The sequence below is a fragment of the Pangasianodon hypophthalmus genome, chromosome 22, assembly GCF_027358585.1.
Source record: "Pangasianodon hypophthalmus isolate fPanHyp1 chromosome 22, fPanHyp1.pri, whole genome shotgun sequence".
Taxonomy (NCBI): domain Eukaryota; kingdom Metazoa; phylum Chordata; class Actinopteri; order Siluriformes; family Pangasiidae; genus Pangasianodon; species Pangasianodon hypophthalmus.
Window position 1 is genome coordinate 1,961,946 of NC_069731.1, and position 21,981 is coordinate 1,983,926.

At 37.8% G+C, this 21,981-nt stretch overlaps 1 protein-coding gene across 2 annotated transcripts; it reads left to right on the top strand.

The window, feature by feature from the left end:
* Positions 1 to 1,263: 1,263 nt before the first annotated feature.
* Positions 1,264 to 18,831, top strand: phf1 (PHD finger protein 1). 2 transcript variants are annotated; one of them, XM_034297930.2, is made up of 15 exons: positions 1,264 to 1,976; positions 5,121 to 5,199; positions 5,287 to 5,368; positions 6,466 to 6,552; positions 7,862 to 7,956; positions 8,420 to 8,568; positions 9,525 to 9,620; positions 9,707 to 9,775; positions 9,883 to 10,006; positions 11,305 to 11,372; positions 11,536 to 11,667; positions 12,358 to 12,442; positions 15,707 to 15,813; positions 16,048 to 16,131; positions 17,698 to 18,831. In XM_034297930.2, the coding sequence occupies exons 1-15, from the start codon at positions 1,930 to 1,932 to the stop codon at positions 17,957 to 17,959; spliced, it is 1,566 nt and encodes a 521-aa protein (XP_034153821.2). In that variant the 5' UTR covers positions 1,264 to 1,929; the 3' UTR covers positions 17,960 to 18,831. The 2 variants fall into 2 exon arrangements, with proteins under 2 accessions (XP_034153821.2, XP_053083755.1); XM_053227780.1 differs by having other exon boundaries at positions 1,264 to 5,199.
* Positions 18,832 to 21,981: the final 3,150 nt, after the last annotated feature.

A 21,981-nucleotide genomic window follows, 5' to 3' on the forward strand; every position in this document is an offset into this window, starting at 1 on the left:
TCTCAGGCATGGGACACCCTAGGGGGCATTTCATCACCTTTTTTTCCATTTGAAGTGTAGTTATTTGGGCACTTCATCATGTTTTCTCCAAAATAAGGGCACCTTAGAGGGCACTTTATTGTGTTTTTTCACACAGGGGCATTCTAAAGGACACATTTGCCGTGTTTTTCAACCATGGGGGCCCTGCCCCTCGAAATCCCCCAACCCCCTGACTCTGCCAGCCTGTCTTATGTCTAATTTTTTTCTAATTGACGAGAGGTAGCAGTATTTGAAACTTAAATGGCCTGTGATCTTTGGAAAATCCCAGTACTTTCTGGGTAAGTTCTGTTCCTGAAGCCTACAGTTCCTCCAATAAGCACAGTAACATGGCGATGGGATTCCCCAAGATAAAAAGGTGAGGGGAAAACAGCACTAAAATGAGGCCAGCATGGTATTTAAGCTGAAATTCCTTCTTTTGTGGAAGTGTAGTGTTCATGCCCTCTGGTGTGCTGGGAGAGAACTGACACTCCTGCTGCCCAGAGGCCATTTTGAATATCACAGCATGAATATCACTAAATTACATGCTTTCAGTTATGATAAGCTTAGAGCTTTTTATCATAGGTTTAATATTAGTTTTTTTTTTTTTAATCGAACCACTCTATGCATAAAAAATCTGGTGGCTCTCTCATAAAGCACACGATTTCAATACACAGTGTCAGGAATAGTTCAGAAAAAATATACATATTATATCCACTTTCTCTGGTGCAGAAATCTGCTGTCTAGTACTCCAAGGAAATAAATATACACAATTATTTAAATAAATATAAATATAACATAAATATTCTATCTCAAATCTAATAATACTATATAGTATATAAAGCAATACAATTATTATAATTAATATGATTAACAACAACAACAACAATAGAATATGCATACAAACCTGAATGTGCAAAACTGTTAACTATATTTATACTATAACGTATTAATATTTAATTATAATTATAAATTATAAATCATATATTTATTGTTCTTCTTCTTCCTGTTCTTATTCTTTTATTGATGTTGTTATAATAAATATTAGAATGTGCATTAAAAACGACATAGAATATATCCTGAATTAATAGTAAAATAAAGCTATAACATTATTCTAATCATCATGATCAATAATAATAATAATAATAATAATAATAATAATAATCATAATAATAGTAAGCACTTCAGCAGTATAAACACTTCTCCCACAAGTCCCGCGTGCTTCTTTCGACTCGAGCCAATTAGGACAGTCCGAAACTTTAGCTAATTAGTGGAGAGTGCGCGCGCACACACACACACACACACTCACACACACACAGAGGCGTGCGCGCGGCTGTGAGGGACCGGAGCTCTCCTTTAAACCCGCGACACGCCTCCGGCATCAGCGGGTCGCTGTACAGATGTGAAGGTGTTCTCACACACACTCACACACACACACACACACGGGGCCGTCGCTCTCCCTCCCACTCCGTTATCGCTCTCCGTGTTTTATGTCTGCGTCACAACAAGTCGCGAGAGAGAGAGAGAGAGAGAGAGAGAGAGAGGCGGAGATGATGGCGTCTCTGGCGGGCTCCACTGTCTCTGACAGCCGCGTTTAATAACATCAGCGGGAGACGAAAAAAAAAAAAAAAAAAAAAAAAAAAAAAAAGCACGGGAACATGACGAAACGGCGCTCGCGCAGGACGGCCGGCGGCGACACAGACGGACGGACCAAGCGCGCGACCGCTCACTGACTGACACTGACGCGTCCAGGGGTTTTATTATTTTTGGCGCGCGCGCGTGTGCGCGTGTGTGAGTGTGTGTGTGTTTGTGTGTGAGTGTGTGTGTGTGTGTGTGCGTCCATCATAAATCCGTATCGCCGACAGTAATTGTGAGGCGCGGCGAAAACATCACAGCGGGAAGGTCGGACGTTTCATGTCAAGCTCGCGCGGCGGGCTCGGTGACCCCGCGCGACTTTCCAGGTTAGCTCGCGAGCCCTTTGCCAGCAGAGCACAGCTCGTGCGATTATCTTTTTTTCTTTTTTTTTTTTTTTTTTCTGCTTAATTAATTGATTCACGGGCTCATCGTGCGTGTGTCGCGCGCATGTATCCAGAGTTGCATGCACGGATCCTTACATGCATTCTAAATTATTCAGTTCATAATTGACTTGATCTTTTTTCTTTAATCTGCATGCAGATGATATTGATGCGTTATGACGGCGCTGTGAGCGGAGTGCACTACAATAGGCTGTTGCATAAGGATGAATGCATTTGATCATGTGTGCCACTGCATAGCTGATTGCCTCAGTGCAGCTGCCTCAGTGCTGAATGATGCTGATCATTCAAACACCGTCCTGTCGCCATGCACGCGCCTGACTCTGAGTGAGATTAGCACTTTAGCTTTCTGAAGACTCTCAGGGCACAAGTGCACAACTTTGCTACAGTTAGCTGGGGTTTTTTCACTCTTAACAAAACTTCTACAAAATGCTCTCAGGTGCGCTTGAGCTGAGAAACGGCACACTTGTGGTTCTTGTGGTTCTCGTTTTGGGCGAGTACGTGAGCTCTTTGAGGTCCTGTTTCTCCATTTGGGGTTCAAAACTGTTCTGAGTGTGCACTTCTCTGGGAAAAATCTCAATCAGTGTTCTCTCAGAGCAAAACTCAGCAAGGACAGTTCTGAAGACCAAATAAAATGTAGTCTTCAGGTGTCTTTCTTTATTCATTTATCTTATCCCACACCACTGTTCGGTTCTGGCTTCTGACTGGTCAGAAGGTGTTGATTAATTTCTATAACAGCAGCTCTGACAGTAGTACATCTGCAAGTCACAGGTTTTTATGAATATTAATGCGCCCTTTCCAATACATTATTGTTTCTATAGTAACAGCTCATTCACAGGGACTTGTACAGCAGACGCTCCACTAATAATAAATGGATTAAAAATAATTGTTGATGTGGTGAAGTTTCCTGTAAAGAGATAAAGGAGTTTCTCTCCCTATGAGTCTCCAGTCTCCTAAACAGACCACATTACAGTTATTCCGCTATCAGCCCCGTGTCTAACACAGCAGCACGCGTTTGGAGTTCCTGTCACGTTCCAAAGCTGAGATCCGAGGCTCGAAGATGGTGGGAAATGGGATTTATTTTTCATCTCAGAAAACCTAAACTGAAAGCAATGCAAATTCTGAAATTAAACAAACAGAAAGGCACAATTCTTTCACTATTTCTGGTGGAAATCTCTGACATGTTAGGCATCAAACAGCATCTACTCACCTAGGAGACAAATCCTACTGTTGTATTTAGACGTCCAGGAAGAGTGAAATTTAGCAACCGGTCCTACTTGAACTGAGTGTTCCCATGTCCAACATATGGAACCCTGTTGAATATATCAGAGCCTCAGATCTCGGCTTTGGAGCGTCATCGGAAGACCAAACTTATGCCGCTGTTTTTGTCTTCACGTCCCTAAGACACTGTGTGAATTTAAGGAAAATTGGAGAAAGTCACATTTTTCACTCCAGAAGACTCTAAGGGGTTATCCTAGTGACAGGCTCATTCATAAACGGATTATAAAACGTGTTTAATTGTAGATATGGTGAAGTTTTCTGCAAGGAGACGCTTATGTAACATTTATGGAAGGAGTCTCCAGTGTCAGCAATTTGTAACAGTCTGTAACTTCACTTTTTCCAACATCTTTACGACAGAGGAGGTTACTCTATGCGCTTTCTCAGTAACATAAAATAACAAGCTTATTAACTTCAAGAGGGAAATAAACGAGAGGCCAGTGAGGGAACGACTGTTTACAGCTGCTATAACGTAAGTGAAAACAGGAACTAACTTGTTTTTTTGGATGTTCCACACCATTAAATGTAACTATAAACGGATAAAAATTATGATGTGTCATTCTTTAATAAATTCACTTGTAAATGCTGGCAACTTGGTGTGGTGTAGGAGGAATGAAACTCTTGGGGACATGCTGTTATAGGAAAATAATCTTCAGGGTTGTAACAGTAACTCTGTCACTTTCTGTTTTTGTGTCTAGAGCTAGCTTTCTCTGTATTCCATGTGTGAAACTTTTTTGTTTTTATGCAACACAGATCTGGAACACACCATTAAACACTGGTCAGGTTACATCTACCATCTGTTACTGATTTAAAAATCCTATTTTTCACCTTGGCTTTTATCAGCTGTACTTTCACTGGCATGTTACTTTTACATTCCATTGTATATTGTATTAATGATTATAATTTTGTTCCATTTTTACCCACTTTCTACTTTCTACCATTTATTTTTTAATATATAACATTCTACTTTCTGTCACTACTGTTACCTGTTGCATTATTATTATTTGCCTAGTTTACATGTTTGCCCTATTTACCTATTTTAAAAAATATTTAATTATTTTTTTAATTATTTTTTTGGTGATAGAGCCGCTTCTACCACCAATGTTGCCACTTCACAGCGTTTCAGGTTTGATCCTGAGCTCAGGTTTCTGTCTGTGTGGAGTTTTGCCTGTTCTTCCTGTTTTCACGTAGGTTTCCTCCGGGTTCTCCGGTTTCCTCCCGCTATCCAAAAACATGCAGATGGGCTACGCTAAATTGTCCATAGGAGTGAGTGTGTGTGTGTGTGTGTGTGTGTGTGTGCACGGTGCCCTGCGATGGACTAGCGTCCCAATCCCGGGTGAATTCTTCCTCACATATTTGTCAAGCACTTTGAGCAATATTTTAAATGTATGAAAGGCGCTTATATGTAATAAATAAATTTTATTATTCAAGGGATGCTAAACTTCAGTTGTCTACTCAGCAGAATATGATAAAGGTGTCACATGTAGTTAAGTGAGTGAATGAAGAGGTATCATGAAGACACCAATAAAACAAAACGCAACATCCTGGACGTTAATGCCGTTAATTCTTTCTTCTTGTTTGAGATATTGGAGCATCCCAGAAATGTGTCCTGTGGCTCCATTTGGGACAGAACCAGAACTCTGGACTGGCCCTCCAGCCTCCCAGAACCTGAACAGTTCTTCCTTGCTCTAAGGGCTTCTTCTGGACTGTTAACTGTTCTTGCATGTGTGTGTGTGTGTGTGTGTGGTGTGTGTGGTTGCTTTTTGACATGCCTGTGTCCATCTCTGCACTCAGGATGGGTGTGGTCACTGAAGGAGAAGACGTCTTAGCACGATGGAGCGACGGACTTTTATACCTAGGCAACGTCAAAAGAGTGAGTTTCCTGATCTATTACATTTGTATCCTGTTCTATCGGAAGCTAAATGTCATCTTGCTTTTTAAACCCCGCTCTGTTTCTCAGGTAGACGTCGTCAAGCAGTGTTGTTTGGTCAGATTTGAGGATAATTCCGAGTTCTGGGTCCTCAGGAAAGACGTTCACTCGTGTAAGTGATGAAACTTCACCTACAGTACGTCAGGCTGGAAGCGGCTCTTATTGCGGCTGTATTTTCAGTCGAGTGAATACAGTTGGGAAAACTGAATATTAATTAAGTATACAGTATACTGCAGGAACTAGGAACAAAAGCCTCCACTTAAATAAATTGAACATTTAGGAACTTTGCATAAGTTTTCCCCCCACTTTCCTGATGAGAGCTCTAAATGAGAGCACTTGTTGGTTAGAATTAATAAATGATTATATTATTCTCCATCCTGGCTGATAGAAGTTTGCGACTTTACAATCTTTCAGTAATTTGGAATTTGTTAATGTGCTGATAATGTGCTGAATGGCAAATTAATTTATAAAAGCATAAAAAAAAGAAAGGAACATACCTACTATATTACTTAATAGATACAGAATCACTCCCTATAGTAACATTCTACATTTACACTACATTGTATAGGTTGATTATTTTCTTATAACAGCGTGTCCTGATGTGTTTTATTCCTCTTATACCACAGCAGTTTGACAACAATAATATTTTATTAATTAAACAACGGTTTTTATTCTTACGTTACTTTTTATACATTTATAATTTATAATTTATGTATTTATAATTATATTAATTTATAATTTATTAATGTTGCGTAAAATCTGCAAAACAAGTTAGTTCCTGTTCTCACTTATGATACCAAGAAACCAGTAATTCTTCTGTAAACTCCTCTGTCCAGAAGATGTCGGAAACTTAAAATTACAGCTTTTCCTATGATTGTTGCAAAGCACTGACACTGGAGACTCCTTCCATAAATGTTAAATAAACACATTTCTCCTTACAGAGAACCTCACCATATCAGTGATTACTCACATTTTTAATCTGTTTATTGTTGTTATTAAGTTGTTACTCTAGAAAAGATAGAAATGTTAATATTACGATAATGACACTACTGTCAGAGCTGCTGTTGTAGGTCAACAACTTCTGACCAATCAGAATCCAGAATTCAACAGCGCTGTGGTATAAGGTCAGTTTACTCTAGTTCCCCAGTGTGACACTTCATATCTCTCTCTCTCTCTCTCTCTCTCTCACTCTCTCTCACTCTCTCTCAGTCTCAGCCAGTGGAGAGGAAGTGTGTTGTGTCTGTGACGGTCCTCCTCTTAAAGAGCCACTCATAAACTGTCTGAAATGCCGCCACAGTAAGTAAACATCAGGTTTTTTTCATAAAAGAGCATTTATTGATATAATATTTATTAAGAGATTAAAAAAAACTCCCAGGATTCATCAGTGGGTCCAGATTTCTTATTAATAAATCCCTTTTCCAATTAACATTACTGTAGCTACTGAAAAATATGCTGGGAGTTTAAAGGGTTAATATTGAGCAGCATGAAGTTGATGTTTTGGGGGGGAACTGTTGCTGTATATGCAAAATAATGTTTCTTTATGTGCTTTTTTCCCTTTGACTTTGTTAATTTTACTACAGATATATTTACATGACCACTAATTCCTTATTTATGACTTTTTTATTTGCCATGTGACAAATCGTCTAATGTAAATGAACTGCTTTTTTACCCTTATTACGATTAGAGATTGTCTACAAACCAGTTGAAAGTTAAGTGATATCTAGGGTGCAGTTTTTTTAAAAAGAGAGCTTAAAAGAGAGTTTTGTTTACAGATTCTATCGATCGGATCATAAAAGATGGTCGACTCTGTCAATTATTTATTCATTACTACACACTACAGCTTTAAATATTTAGTATCCTTTAAAATGTTATGGGCTTAGAAAATGTAGAAAATAAATGTTCCTCAAGGTTTTTTTTTGAGTGGTTAAGCAATCTAGGTAGAAATACTAACATTTTCATGGTTCTTTAAGATCCAAAGGATTTTTGTTACACCTTAAAATTGTTCTTAACTTAGAATGTTGTTGTTGTTGGAACCCATGACCCATAAAGCACTTTGCGAACATAGATGAATGAGTGTTGCTTGTGTAAATTGAGGCAAGACACTACAGCAAGAAATGACAGTCATCTTACTGACTTTTGGGCAAATTGTATCTAGCACATGCCTACTCTTAAACCATAGTAACCATAGTAACAAGAATGTCAAAATTCTGCATTATTATGTTTATTTCACCGTTTTTGTATTTTCTACTTGCAAACATCACACATGTTTGAAACTTCAAATATTCTTCCTGTTAAAATCATGTAAATTTTTATCCAAACACTAGATTTTTTTTTGTTTTGTTTCAATAAAGTATGCACATTTATGCATATTTAATTAGATAAAGCATAATTTGGAATAAAGTTCCAATAAAAAATACTTGTAAGATTATCAGCAGTCCACTGGCAAAAATTAACTGATATCTATTGTTTAAAAAAAAAGACTTTATTCGCTTGTTGTGTCTTGCTTTAAACATCTTTGTCTTCTTCGTTTTGTCCTATGGGTGTGCAAACTTTTGCACTCAACTGCATAAATGAATTAAAATGGAAGATTTTGTGGCTATTTCAGGTTATCATGCTCAGTGCCACACTCCGGCCATCGACCCCGAGGTGGACAGCGACTCCTGGATCTGCCGCCACTGCGTCTTTGCCGTCGCCACCAAGGTCGAGTTTTGGATTTGCTCGATTTTGTAGCTTATGAAACTGGAGAGAAAATTCCTGTCACGGTTTCAGCTTTAATGCAGATCTCTACTTTTGTGGATGTCTATGAATTACTTATGCGTCTCTGCATGTTTTAGGCAGCGTATGATGGCTGCGAGTTCTTTAATCTGTCCATCATTACTTGCTTTTCACACTCACACACATTTCACACTTATTATTCTTACTCATGTGACCCTCGTTCCCAAAACATAACAACTCTCTCCTTTTGAACCGTTCCTTTCCCAAATTCAGTCTGAATACGAGCTCTATTTACATTTCTCCAGTGGCAGAAAGCGGTCAAAGCATGTTGAATACGTTGATTATTTCACTGTAACAGCGTGCGCTGTCATTGTCTGATCCCTCACCTTCATGACCTGACGTAGCCTACGTTCCCATCGCTGATCTGATTGGCTGTGTTTCATCACAGAGAGGCGGAGCCTTAAAACGAGGGCGCTTTGCTCGACTCATGCAGCTGATGAAGTTGAGGCTGCCCTATCAGCTTTCCACTCTGGACTGGGACGCTCAGCATCTGACCAATCAGCAACAGTGTTACTGCTACTGCGCCGGCCCAGGAGAGTGAGTCACGTTATAAAACATATCATTTACGATTAAATAATAACATGGGGATTGGATTTGATTGGAATTGTGGACTTGTACCGAGCATGTGACAGGAAAATGTTATTGCATCATAAAACAGAAGAGCCAGTCAGGTTCAATATGCAAATTACCGGAAGGAATTACAAAGAAAATGGGAATGTTGGCTACTTATTAAATATGGTTGATTGCTAGAGATCTTGGCTACTTGTTTACACAATATCGTAGCCTAATGTTAGCTAGCTTGTTTGTCACCTAATCGTCAGTTTTAATTATATGATACTTGACTGCTAGCAACACAATATATAAAACATGCTAATTGGCTGCTAGCATAGAATACACAAGTGTGCTAGCGACCTTGTCTACTTATTAACATCATATAATAGCCTGATATTTGGCTAGCTTTCTAGCAAACCAGTCTACTAGATTTAATGTTAGCCAGCTTGCTAGTGACCTCGGCTACTTATACACAGTATACACAGTATAATAGCCTGGTGTTAGCTAACGTGTTAGTGAACCTGGATGCCTACTGAAGGCAAGAACTAAGCTAAGTATTTATCTGGCAAGGTAGCAGGCTAGTGTTGCACATTAAATGTTCTTTTAACAATTCTTTTATACGTGCACATCCTTGTTTTTTTTCGTGTTTAAAAATGACGGTTCTGTTTTTTATTATCTTGTAAATCTTCATGGGATACTGAAATGAAGATTATCAGAATATAAAGTACACTATTTGCTTTCTTTTGTCAAATCTGTCATAACACAAAATAAGGTCAAATGGTAGTTTTCACATCTTGCACCAGCTAATGTTGAATTAATTCAGTCCTCAATGTGTTACGTGTGATCATTGCTGCTGATTTCAGTGAAACGTTTTCGACTATGATTTTTTAATAAATGTAAATTGATGAAAACTCATTGCGTACTTTTTGTTCTGTCATGAGGTGGAACTTGAAGATGCTGCAGTGTGGCAGTTGTGGCCAGTGGTTTCATGAAGCCTGCACTCAGTGCCTGACCAAACCTCTGCTATACGGAGACAGGTTAGCGTTGTGTTAGCATCATCACTACCCGTGCACACGTTTTACATTTTACATGCTGGTCTTTATTTTTATTACTTTTTTTTTAGGTTTTATCACTTCCAGTGTTCAGTGTGTACAAATGGCCCTGAGACCATTCAGAGACTTCCCATGACCTGGTAAGATCTTCTTTCTCTTTCCTGACATCAGTGAACAAATTATCACTAACGTTTTTTTCCCATAAGTGTTACTGTTTTTGATTACTTATTTTGTTCCATCTATCCAGGGTAGATTTGGCCCATTTGGTGCTGTATCATCTGTCCCTGTGCTGCAAGAGGAAATACTTCGATTTCGATCATGAAATAATGGCCTTCACCAACGAGAACTGGGATTCTTTGCTGTTAGGCACGGTAATGTGGACATGTCTAGAGATTAGCATGGCTGATTAGCATAGATGGATATATACACTATAATTTCTGTACTATAAGACACTTTTTTTGCCATTTACTTCACGCTCATACTCAAAAGTCAGGATGTTATTGTATATGTAATTTACACTTTAAATGTCGATCAAATAAACACCACTTCTATCTAGTCTGCTTCTGATTGGCTCAAAAATGATGCACTCCATAAAATACCCAGAACTTTCTTCTGTTGCTCTTCTTCCTTGGCTTCAGACTTATCCTTCTGTTCACATGAGGCTCCTGATAATTCCCTCGGAAATTTACTAGGTCTCATCCTGCTCAGTTGCTGTCTCAGTCTTCTTGGGATTTTGACTCTGGATTATTGGATGATGAATTTATTTATTTTAAAAAACTGTAATTGGCTGTAATATCCAACTAATCATACTGTAGCTTTTCAATGAACACTATATTAGAGTAGATATGATATGATCCATAACATCTACAGTTTTGAGAAACTGAAAGTGCACATTATATTGTGATTGGCAGACGAACACGACTTTTAAACATGCTGGATAAACACGTAAAGCCTGATTTAGTACGGTGTGTAGGAGCTTCTTTCTACCATAGTCACGCTACTAAGTGCAAAATATGATTTTTCTTTTGTTACCATACTGACAGCAATAAATGTGGAAAAAAAAAATTGCTACATGAAACAACTTATACAGACTCACTGAAACTGGACAGCTGAAGAGCGGAAGCCGATGTGGTCTTCTGCTGTTGTAGCTCATCTGCCTCAAAATTCAACATGTTGAGATACTTATCTGTTCAGCACGGGTGTAAAGAGTGGTAATTTAAGTAACTGTAGCCTTCCTGTCAGCTCAAACTAGCCTAGACATTCTCCTCATCAACAACAGCCCAGAGGTTTTTTTTTGTTTCTCGCACCATTCTGTGTAAACACTGCAAACAACAACCATGCCACGGTCAGTTACTTAGATCACTGCGATTTTTTCCTCATTCTGATGTTTGATGTGAACATTAACTGAAGCTCTTGACCTGTATCTTCATGATTTTATGTCATGACTGTCACGACTGTGTCTAATTCTCCAGACTGGTTTATAGTCCCGAAAATATTGTACAGACATTAGATACAATTAAGTAGATTATTATAAAATGTCATGGCTACGCAGCCACGCTTTTTTTTGTGTATATAGTCTAATAATCAGTTTAGGTGAATTTCAGCCACAAGCTTTTGTTTCATGTCTGTGTTCATTTATATGCATGTGACAGTATCTCTGTGTTTTTAGTTGTCAGATACGCCTAAGCAAGATCGCTGCCACAATCTGCTCAATGCATTAAATTCCCACAAGGACAGGTGAGACACTGTTTAATGGAAATGAACATAAACAGACAATACTGGTGCAATTTCATGAAATCTAACAAGCAAAAAGGAATTGTGGGATATTCTTTAATGTGATTTACACTCCAAACATGTCACACCTCTGCTTATTATATTTTAACTCTCATCAACTCTAAAGGTTCGTCTCGGGGAAAGAGATCAAGAAGAAGAAGTGTCTTTTTGGACTTCAAGTGCGAGCTCCGCCGCCGCTGTCGTCCGATTCCTCACCCCTCATCACCGAGCAGCCCATCAACATCACGCACCGCAAAAGGTCAGCGCAAAGCAAAGGTCATGCTGGCCTTCTGTCTCATACACACACACACACACACACACACACACAAACACACACATTGTATTCGATCCAATTAAATTTGTATACCACACTTTAACTTCAATTCAGCTTTAAATTCAAATTCTAAATAATCAGATGTCTAAAATCTAAAATTCAAATTATGGTGGCGTGACACATTTTCAAAGTCAGTTTATCAAATTGAAATTTTAAGCACGTCACAAAATTCAGTGCAGTTTCAGTTGAATGACGACTCGATGCAAGTTTGGTTTCGATGGTCAAAGAAATTTATAGGAACAAGACACTGCATGTGTTCAGCTTTAGAGAGTTTCATTCTTCCTTTGTTTTTAATTTATCAGTAAAAAAGTAACAAAATTCTCAAATAATGTATGTTATGATAATAATAGTAACCAAAAAAAAAAAACAATGAAAGCTCAAAAGTTCAATGAAATCTCTCTTTCTTAAGTCGGCAGAAAGGGTGTTATAAACATTTTATTTTTTTTATTTTTAGAAAATAGAGGTACATTTTCCTTTTTTCCTTTCAAAACCCATGGGGGTGTAATCTTTTGCACAACCACATTTATTACTGCACTTTTTGCAACTTCTTCATAAAAAGAAACCTCATCAAGGTTACTGAGAACTCTTCTGTCATCTGTCTCGTTTGGTCTGCAGCCCGCTGTCACTGCCGTGCCAGAGACGACCGGTGGGCTCCGAGTCTCGCAAATCAAAGCGGCGCATCGTCGAGACACTTCAGCAGGTCAGCACTTCTGTCTCTAACGTCCGCCTACACTGAAAATGAGCTCCAGTGTTGATTAATTTTCTAGACCAGCAGCTCTGACAGTAGTGCAGCTGCAAATCACAGGTTTATATTAATGCCCTCGTTCTAATACATTACCGTTTCTATAGTAACAGCTCATTCACAGGGACTTGCACAGCGGATGCTTCACATAAACAGATTAAAAAATTGTTGATGTGAAATTTCCTGTAAGGAGAAATGTGTTTATTTAACATTTGCGGAAGGAGTCTCCAGTGTCAGCACTTTGTAACAGTCAGAGGTAAAGCTGTAACTTTAGGTTTTCCGACATCTTCTGGACAGAGGAGTTCACACTTCTTTGCAGTTTCTCGGTAACATGCCAAGCTGCGTTTTTTTGTCTTATTAACTTCAGGAGAGAGACAAAAGAGAGAGTCTGGTGAGGGAATGAATATTTATAGCTGCTATAGCTATAAGTGAGTACAGAAACTAACTATATGTAACTATAAACAGATAACTATAAACTATAAACAGGACTACCTCACTGGCCGCCCCAGTACGTCCGCATACAGACCTGTGTGTCCGACACTGTGATCTGCAGCACCGGTGCTCCTCAAGGGACAGTTCTTTCTCCCTTCCTCTTTACCCTGTATACATCTGATTTTAGTTACAACTCTGAATCCTGCCACCTTCAGAAGTTCTCTGATGACTCTGTGGTTGTTGGATGTATTCAGGGTGGTGACACCTCAGAATATCAGACGGTAGTGGACAAGTTTGTTACCTGGTGTGAGCTCAATCACCTACAGCTCAATGTCAGGAAAACAAAGGAACTTGTAGTGGACTTTAGAAAATCCAGGACCCCCGTCACTCCTTTGTCCATGGTGAGGGAGTTGAGATGGACTGGACATCAAACTCAACAGCACTCTTCAAGAAAGGCCAGAGCAGGCTGTATTTTCTGAGGAGGCTCAGGTCTTTCAATGTCTGCAACACCATGCTGCAGATGTTCTACGAGTCTGTGGTGTCTAGTGTCATTTTCTATGCAGTGGTCTGTTGGGGAAGTAGCATGAAGATGGCAGACAGAAATAAACTGGACAAACTGATCAGGAGGGCTGGCTCTGTACTTGGCATGGAGCTGGACCCTGTTCACGTTGTGGCTGAGAGAAGGATGTTGTCAAAACTCCACTCAATCCTGGACAACCCTTCTCACCCACTACACAGTGTGCTGGTCAACCCGAGGAGCACTTTCAGCCAGAGACTGATCACTGCCAAGTGTTCCACTGAGCGCTTCAGAAGATCCTTTATCCCTGTGGCCATCAAGCTGTACAACTCCTCTCTATAAGTGCTGGGGCTTTCATGTGTAATGCATATGCAATACATGTTAAATTCATGTGCAATAAGGGACTTTCATGTGCAATACAAATTTAGGTATATATATTTATAAAATAGGTATATATTTATTGTATTTTCTTCTTTCTTTCTTTCTTTCTTTCTTTTCTTTCTTTCTTTCTTTCTTTTTGAGAGCAATTGTAACATGGCAAAGCAATTTCCCCCTGGGATTAATAAAGTTCTTTGAATCTTGAATCTTGAATAAGAAGCACAACGTGACATGTAACTTGTCTTTCTTTAATAAATGAAAAATTGTAATCATTAAAATGCTGTAGTATTAGAGAAATAATATTCACTGGAATCTGGACTTGTTGTTCCAGACGCACTTTACAGTCGATTACAGTTCAGCCAGGTGGTGCTGGCACACGGACAGTTGCTGAAGTCTGGATTTAGAGCGTCATCAGTACGTGTGCTGTAGGGTTTTCAGCACCATCTTCACAGAACAGTTAAATCATCTGCATGGACAGGAAAACATGAAGGCGAGCCACAATCCGATATCTGTTCATCAGCAGCAATCCACAACCTGTGTGGTGACACACAAACCCTTGACTTTGATGACTCCTTATTTGCCTGTGCGTTGGTGGAGATGCTGCGTCATGCTGCTATTGTCAAACGAATTTGGCAGAAGGGAAATGCACTGGAGAGGAAATGTCATCATTTGGATTCTGCATGAGTGCTGAACATCTGACGCCGAGCTCGAACACACTGAAAATCGCCAACAATGTGCACGCGTCCAGCTCTGTTTAAAAGATCTAAGACTTATCGAGCATCTCAGGCTAATCTAATCTGCAAGATTAGGTCCCTTTTTATTCATATCATTGTGTTTGAAATCATATACCAGGCCACAAGTGATGCTGAATTAGCATTCTGACTCACAAGTGTGATATTGTCATGGTAGCGCTAAAGGGCGCAGAACTGCACTACCCATCAGCCCCAGCACGTCACCTGACTCACTAATCACTCTTACCTGCGTCTCGTTAGGCCTTGTTAGTGCCACTATATAGGTTCTAGTTTTTCAGCGTCTCACCGTCAAGCTTTTGTTGTAGTTGTTGTTTGGGCCTCATTATATATCTGTGTGTTTCCTGTCTCGTATCCACAGTTCAAGTTAATGGCTCTTGTTTTCACCTTCTTCCATAAATTAGCTGCACTTGCATCCTCCTCCTCTACCAAATCCGTGACAGATATATATGGACTTAGTACACCATTAGTGGTTTCAGGAATTAACAGGAGTTTTGAAAATGTGAAGATCAATCTGAACAATCAATTTTGTCCACTTAAGTCCATTAAAACAATAAAAAATGCTGAAGGTTCTATGAAGTTGGATAGATAACATGGGAGCCTTTACTTTATTTAGCGATGTAGTGTTAGCGTACATTTTTTGGGTACATTCTTCATCCATTCTTTCATGGTTTAAGTACAAATTATCATGAATTTTGAAAATGCATATTTTTTTAAAGAAGACTCTTTATCGACGTAAATTTATTTTAAAAAATCCAAAAAACAAGCTAATGTAGCTATCAAGTAGCATGACTTAAAAAGTTAACTGGTGGTAGCTTTGCTGTATTAGCTAACAATTAGCTAGCTAGCTGTGTAGTGTTATAGCATACATTTTTGGGGTACATTGTTCATGATTTAGTTACAAATTTAATAAATTTTACAAATATATTTCAAGACACTTTCATTCACTTAAATCTATTGAAAGGAAACACACTAATGTAGCTAGCTTGCTAGCCTGTACTAACTTTCGTACTAGCTAACTAGCAGCCTAACTATTTAATAGCCTAACTATTTAACTATCTAATATTAGCAGTGTAGTGTTAGCATCTATTTTCCTCTGTGATGCATTTTTTAAAAGTTATTCTCACTGCTTTCTCTCGTCTCCAGCCGTGTCCACCTGCTAACCAGATCAATCTAGTGCCATGTTGTCACGGGTGTGTGAACGGTGCAAGCGTCTACAACTCCCGGAAATCCGAGGAGGAATTAGCGCTGGGGTTGGTATTGATGATCAGTGGTATACAATGAGGGCATTTCTGTTTTTAAAAAGGCAAATATAATTTTATAGTGTTCTGAAAATCCCAGGATCTGGGCACAATATCTTTCTGTTACAGATTTTATTTAATTTGATGTGGAAACCTGAACCAACTGTGAGCTTCAGTAATCAATTCTACCATTAAATTATAACTGCCAGAGATTTGTAAGTGTTTTATTTGTGTTTATATTAACAGGTCACCCCCCAAGAGAATGTTCTCTCTGTATCACCCGTCGTGTAACGGATCTCAGGGTCTGCCTCGAACTCTGCATCACTACAGGTCTGTGAGTTTTTGGTTCTCGTCGTGTCTCTGCCCCTTGGCCTGTTATTGGTGTGTTTCCTGATTGTGTCCAGGTGTTCTGTATTAAAACCTTGAGTAGTTTGTCTTTATATAACCTGTTCCATCTGCATAACCAAAGGATGCGTAACGTAAGAGTTGTGTCTATGGTCAATGTTGTAATTACTACTTGGGAACAATGAGCCCCGACTTTCTGAGCTTGGGGGCGTGTCAATAACGAAACGTCACAACGGCCCCTAATATGAACGTGACATCTACAACTGACGGGTGATTTAAGTCATAATTTTGGTTCTATGTTAACTGTTCAGTACTTTATTTTCTTTCAGTAAGGCAAAATAAACTTCTTGTCATTGATGTCACAAAAAAAAAAAAAAAAAAATTTCTCATACCATCCATTTTACTGACCAAAATCACCCTCTGAACTCATACACACGATCCGAGGAGGACTTGAAGCAGCATCAGCTGTGTTTCCGTATTAATCTGTTTTGGCAACTTCATCATTTGTTTGTAATAATCAGTTATGAGTAGATACATTTATATTTCTGGCTATTTATTTTAGATTAGCTTTTTAATATTTAATAGTTAATGGAATAAGTTTATTTCCAGTGCTACCACAAACCTCCATCTATAATTCTAGCATTTGCTCAGAGTGACGCTGCCAAAGTCAGAAAACTTTAAACTGTTCAGAAAAGTGTAGACTGACATCTCACACTTTTTTTAACCTCCTGACCAGTCAGGATGTAAGCTGGGGGTGGAGAAAAAAAAACAAACATGGAGGACAAATTGCGGGTGAAACTTAGTGAGTGAATATGAGGAGATTCATGGCATGCTGAATGGAAAGTATTTCATTACCAGTGTTGCAATGTGTGTATTTTGGGATGTTCACCAGTACACAATGTAACATCTCACTTCTTTATAGCGAAGGAAAACAACCTCCTCATCATGAGAGTACCATCAAACTTTATTTCTGATAATAATAAATCTAAGTTAGTTCGCAGATACTAGGACTGAGCTGATTTGTTTCAGCACAAAAGACACTCCAGTGAGTGATTATTGTGTAAAAGAGAAAAAAGACTGCAAGTGTGAAAGCAACTGCTTCATCAAAAAGTGCAGTTTACTAAAGCACTCATTTATAGTCCTGTTAGAATCTGAGTGGAAAATGAACAAGTCCTTAAATGCAAACAGGGATTTGGTGGAACATTTGTTCCTTATTTAATTCAACCCCACTGAACACCTTTGGGATGAACTGGAACTGGAGCCTCCTTGTCTGACATCAGGGCTCTTGTGGCTGAATGAACACAAATCCTCACAACCACGCTCCAAAATCTAGTGGAAAGCCTTCCCAGAAGAGTGGAGCTTATTATAACAGGAAAGGGGGAATAAATCTGGAATGGGATGTTCAACAAGCACATATGGGTGTGACGGTCAGGGGTGCACATACTTTTAGCTTCTTACAGTGGCTTCTAATGAGGCTCAGTCAATCAGAATTTGAGAACCGAAACTATCCATTTTAAAAAAATGTATTGTTATATATTTCACCTCCCCCAGTGCTGAGGACCCATGTCGACTTCCTGCGCCCTGTCTCCCCTTCTCCATGTCGTCCACTCACCCACCAGGCCAGAGGTTTGAGCAATGCCCGTCTCTGTTCCTGCACGACGTCGCCCCCTACCCCAACGGAGTGAGCTTGGAAGGGCACACGGCGGCACGAGGCTGGGGCGGAGGCGAGGCTGTGAGGATCCTGGCCAGACGCATCACGCCAGACGGAAAGGTCCAGTACCTGGTGGAGTGGGGAAACGTGAGAGTTTATTAGAGAGAAAACAAACAAAACTGCTGATGGCACGACAGAAAAATGACACTAATCCAGGTGGAGGCTCGACAGTGACTTCACTCTGTGGGATTAAACTGTTAGAAATCATCCCGCTCTCCTTTCCACGGCGTCTCCTGTACTTCGAATACTGTTAGAAAACACCTTTAGAATGCCTTGAACTTTACTATCCTGATTTGTATCATATATAATATTATAGATATATTCATGTTAATTACATGTCTGAATTATGAGATTCTTTTTAAAGAGATTTATGGCAAGGTGGTAAATTACATCAGTATTTGTAACAATACCGTAAGACGAAAGGAGGGCATCCTGGATAAATTCTCATGATATGTTATAATGAGTTACCTCGTATTATGCAAGTTTAATTTTATATGATTGATGATGAGAAGAGTTCATTTTGCACATTTAGAGATAATCTGAAATGTCCTGTAGCACCTCTCTTTTATTCTCTTTTTATTCAAATATATTATTTTGGTGTTGAATATATACAGTATAAGTTTATATGAGTGTATTATAAGTGCACTATTTTGTTTTAGGTCCGTAGTGAGAAAACAGCAGATGTAAACATTTCCAGAAAATGCACAAAAATGTCAGCGTTTCATGAGTGAGACTTTCGTTTGATGTTTAAAAAACTAGGATAAATTAAAAGTGAGGACAAATTATTTCAAACATCGCAAACTGTTTGTTAAACCCATTTAAATAATTTATTACTTAGGTTTTTAAATATTATCTCCATAAATAAGTGTGTACTGAATAAAATGGAAGCAACTGGTTTTTAAATCATTATTTTAGTTATTAATTAATTATTTAATTATTAATTAATAACTAAATTAATTCATTATGAATGATTACCTAGCTCTATATAGTTCACTTAGTTTTGACTGTTTAAAATTTAATATAAATTCAATTTCAGTCATAGTTTAAGTAGCTTTATGTGGTTCATTTTAATTTTAAATTTAATGACTATTTAATTACATTTTTTATATAAATGTATTAATTTAAGTATTTAATCATTAAATAGTCATATACTGTATAGTTAATTAATTTTTTATTTTATATTTTTATTCAAACTTAATTTATACAATCATTTAAGTAGCCATATGTAGTTAATTTAATTTTTTTTATTTTTAATTTAAATGATCACATAAACTTAATTTATGCGATCATTTAAGCAATGTTTTATTTTTTTTAATTTTGTTTGTTATTTTTTGATCTTGAATGATTTACGTATCTTTCTGAAACTCCTGGAGCAGAAATGCTACATGCCAGAATATTTCCTCACTAAATATTTCCTCAGAAATGTTCCACACAGAAGTACCGAGATATGATACCACCGTTACTGAGTGCGGTAACCGTCAGTTCTAGTGCTGTGTGAAACTTTAGAAACAGATTAGCGACAAAATACTTCTCTGCGAACAGGAGACTGAACGCTGAGCGAGTCTGAGAAAGAACAGATCATCATTAGTGGATGAAATGAATGTATTTTTTTTAATTGTGATAAATTATGTACACCACCTGTGAAGTGTTTTAATGTCATAGACAAAAAAATCAATTCAGGGTTAACTCAAGGGACAAAACTAGTGGACTGTACTTTTTCTTCGTTCATTTATTAATTTTTGTTCCAAATGTGTACAGTACCGTGTACAGGTTGATGTAATAATGTAATAAAAAGTTGCTCATCACATCGTAGGAGGAATCGAAATGAGTAGCCGATCCTCGTCCACCTCCTCCATCCGTCCCGTACCTGGGATTATTTGAAGATCTTTGTGAAATAAACAGACGTGAAAAATAAAAAGGATTAAAAAAAATTTAATGTTTTGCTTTATTTTATGTGCTATAGTTAAATTATGTATCTTAACATCTAATATATCTAAGGCTAATAGAACAGCCTTCAATTAACAGGAGTTTGGACACTGTACATGAAAGGGTTAAATGAATTTATAACAAGTTTCCCAGGTAAAAAAAATGCATACTACTGGGACCAAACATCAAACTATCTGCACTAAAATGTATCCGCTAATCATGGCTGGAACGAGAAAACGTGTATGTAAAGGGTCCTTTATTAAAAGCAGAAGTATGGCATCGTAAATCTACTTGAGTCAAAGTTTTAAAAAAAAAGTATATATGTTTAAACATACTGAAGTATTCAAGAGTAAAAACTAACTGATTAACTGATCAACTGAGGAGGCATTAGCAAAAAAAAAAAAAAAGAACTAGCACTGAAATTTAACAAACTTAAAGCTGACTTTCCTCAGCATGCTTCTTTAGCTTTTATGGCAAAATTTTATTCCAACAATATTGTAAAGATGTAAAGATGATTCAGAAAAAGAGAACAGTAGCTTAAAGACTAAATAGCACAGTTTCATTGATATGAATTTGATTGGATGAATGGATAAAAAAAACAAAACAAATTTAAATAAGTAAATAAGGACACAACTGATTTGGTGTAGGAATTGGGCAAGAAAAATATCTCACAGTATTTGAGATTTGTAACGAATACTTTGAAGGTCACAATTAAAAGTAAAAAGTAAAAGTGTTTTTGTAAATTTACTTGAGTAAGAATACAAGTGTTTCAGTTTCAGTAATATTTGAGTAAAATATGAATATTCGAAGTACAGTTACTCAATTATTTTCCACTCTTGCCGCTAATCATACTTGATATAAAGAACAGATAACACTTTATATAAAGGCGGTGTTAATAAGGCTTAATGACGTTAGTGCTTAGAGTAATAGAGTAATAGAAAGTGAAAAAGGTCCATGTGTATTACATGTTCAAGCATACAGTATAATTTGATGAGGCAACATCTACAAAACTAAAAGTAGCTAGCTAATATTAGTACTGAAATGTTGCTAGCGAACGTTGTAAGTCTTTCTGGATGATCGAAAATGCTGCAGTTTCACTAGAAGTAAGATGACTGAAGACAGAAGACTGCGCACAGAAGACAGCCTGGACACTCCATAGTCGAAACATAAGCTGGACAAAGTCGACCTTTATACTGACATGTGCATGTGAAGCACATACCCAAGGCTAATAAGAGAAAAAAACATAATCAAGGACAAAAGACATTGTGACCCAGAAAAACAGATACGTGTACATTATGAGTGAACAAAGGACAGCCACGCATACATCATGGGATCATGAGTAAGCAAAAATCAGATTGAATTGATCTTAAATGATTAAATTATATATCATTATCACATAATCAGGAAAATAATGCCACACGAAGGTAGCTGATGATTCTTTGCGCAACGTCACGTACTCTTTTAACTTTTAACCCAAGGAAATAAACAGTTTACACAGAAACTTACACACGAAATGTATCACCACAATAAATTAATTGAGTTTTGTTGCAAGAAAACACTTCAGCAACTAGTGAACCTGATATATATATATATCCAAGCAACAGGAAACAGGAAATGAGGACCATATAAGGAAAGTGGAGGAGAAAATGACATGATGGTGGACACCATGTTGGTAACCTAATCAACAACTATTGTAACAGGAAATGAACAAGAACAGGAAATGATGCCCATATAAGGAAAGTAGAGGAGAAAACGAGAGTGTTTAAGGTTCTGTGTTAGTGACTAGAAGGTTGTAAAATCACAGGACTGACAGAAAACCACAGCAGGATGCTTAAGAAGCCTCCAATTCTCAGGTCTGTGCTTGGATTTTGTGTGAATTCTGCAAACTACTGGAGGGTCTGAGGGGTTAAATTAAGAAAATAACCCCCCCAAAGCAGGTAAAGATAAAATGTGGGTGAGTTCTTAAAGGCTACATGTATTCAATCATTTTATTAAACAACAAGACACGTTTCTACAGCTGAATTTAAAAATAAAAACATGCTTAACTATTTAATTACTTTTAAACACCCCTTTTAAACACCCCTACAATGGGCCATACCATTTCTTAATTGTTGATGCTTCCTCAAGTGATGTAAATTTAAATGTTATATCACATTGTTATTAAAGTAAGAGAATATACTTTCTGCTGTTGGAGTCAG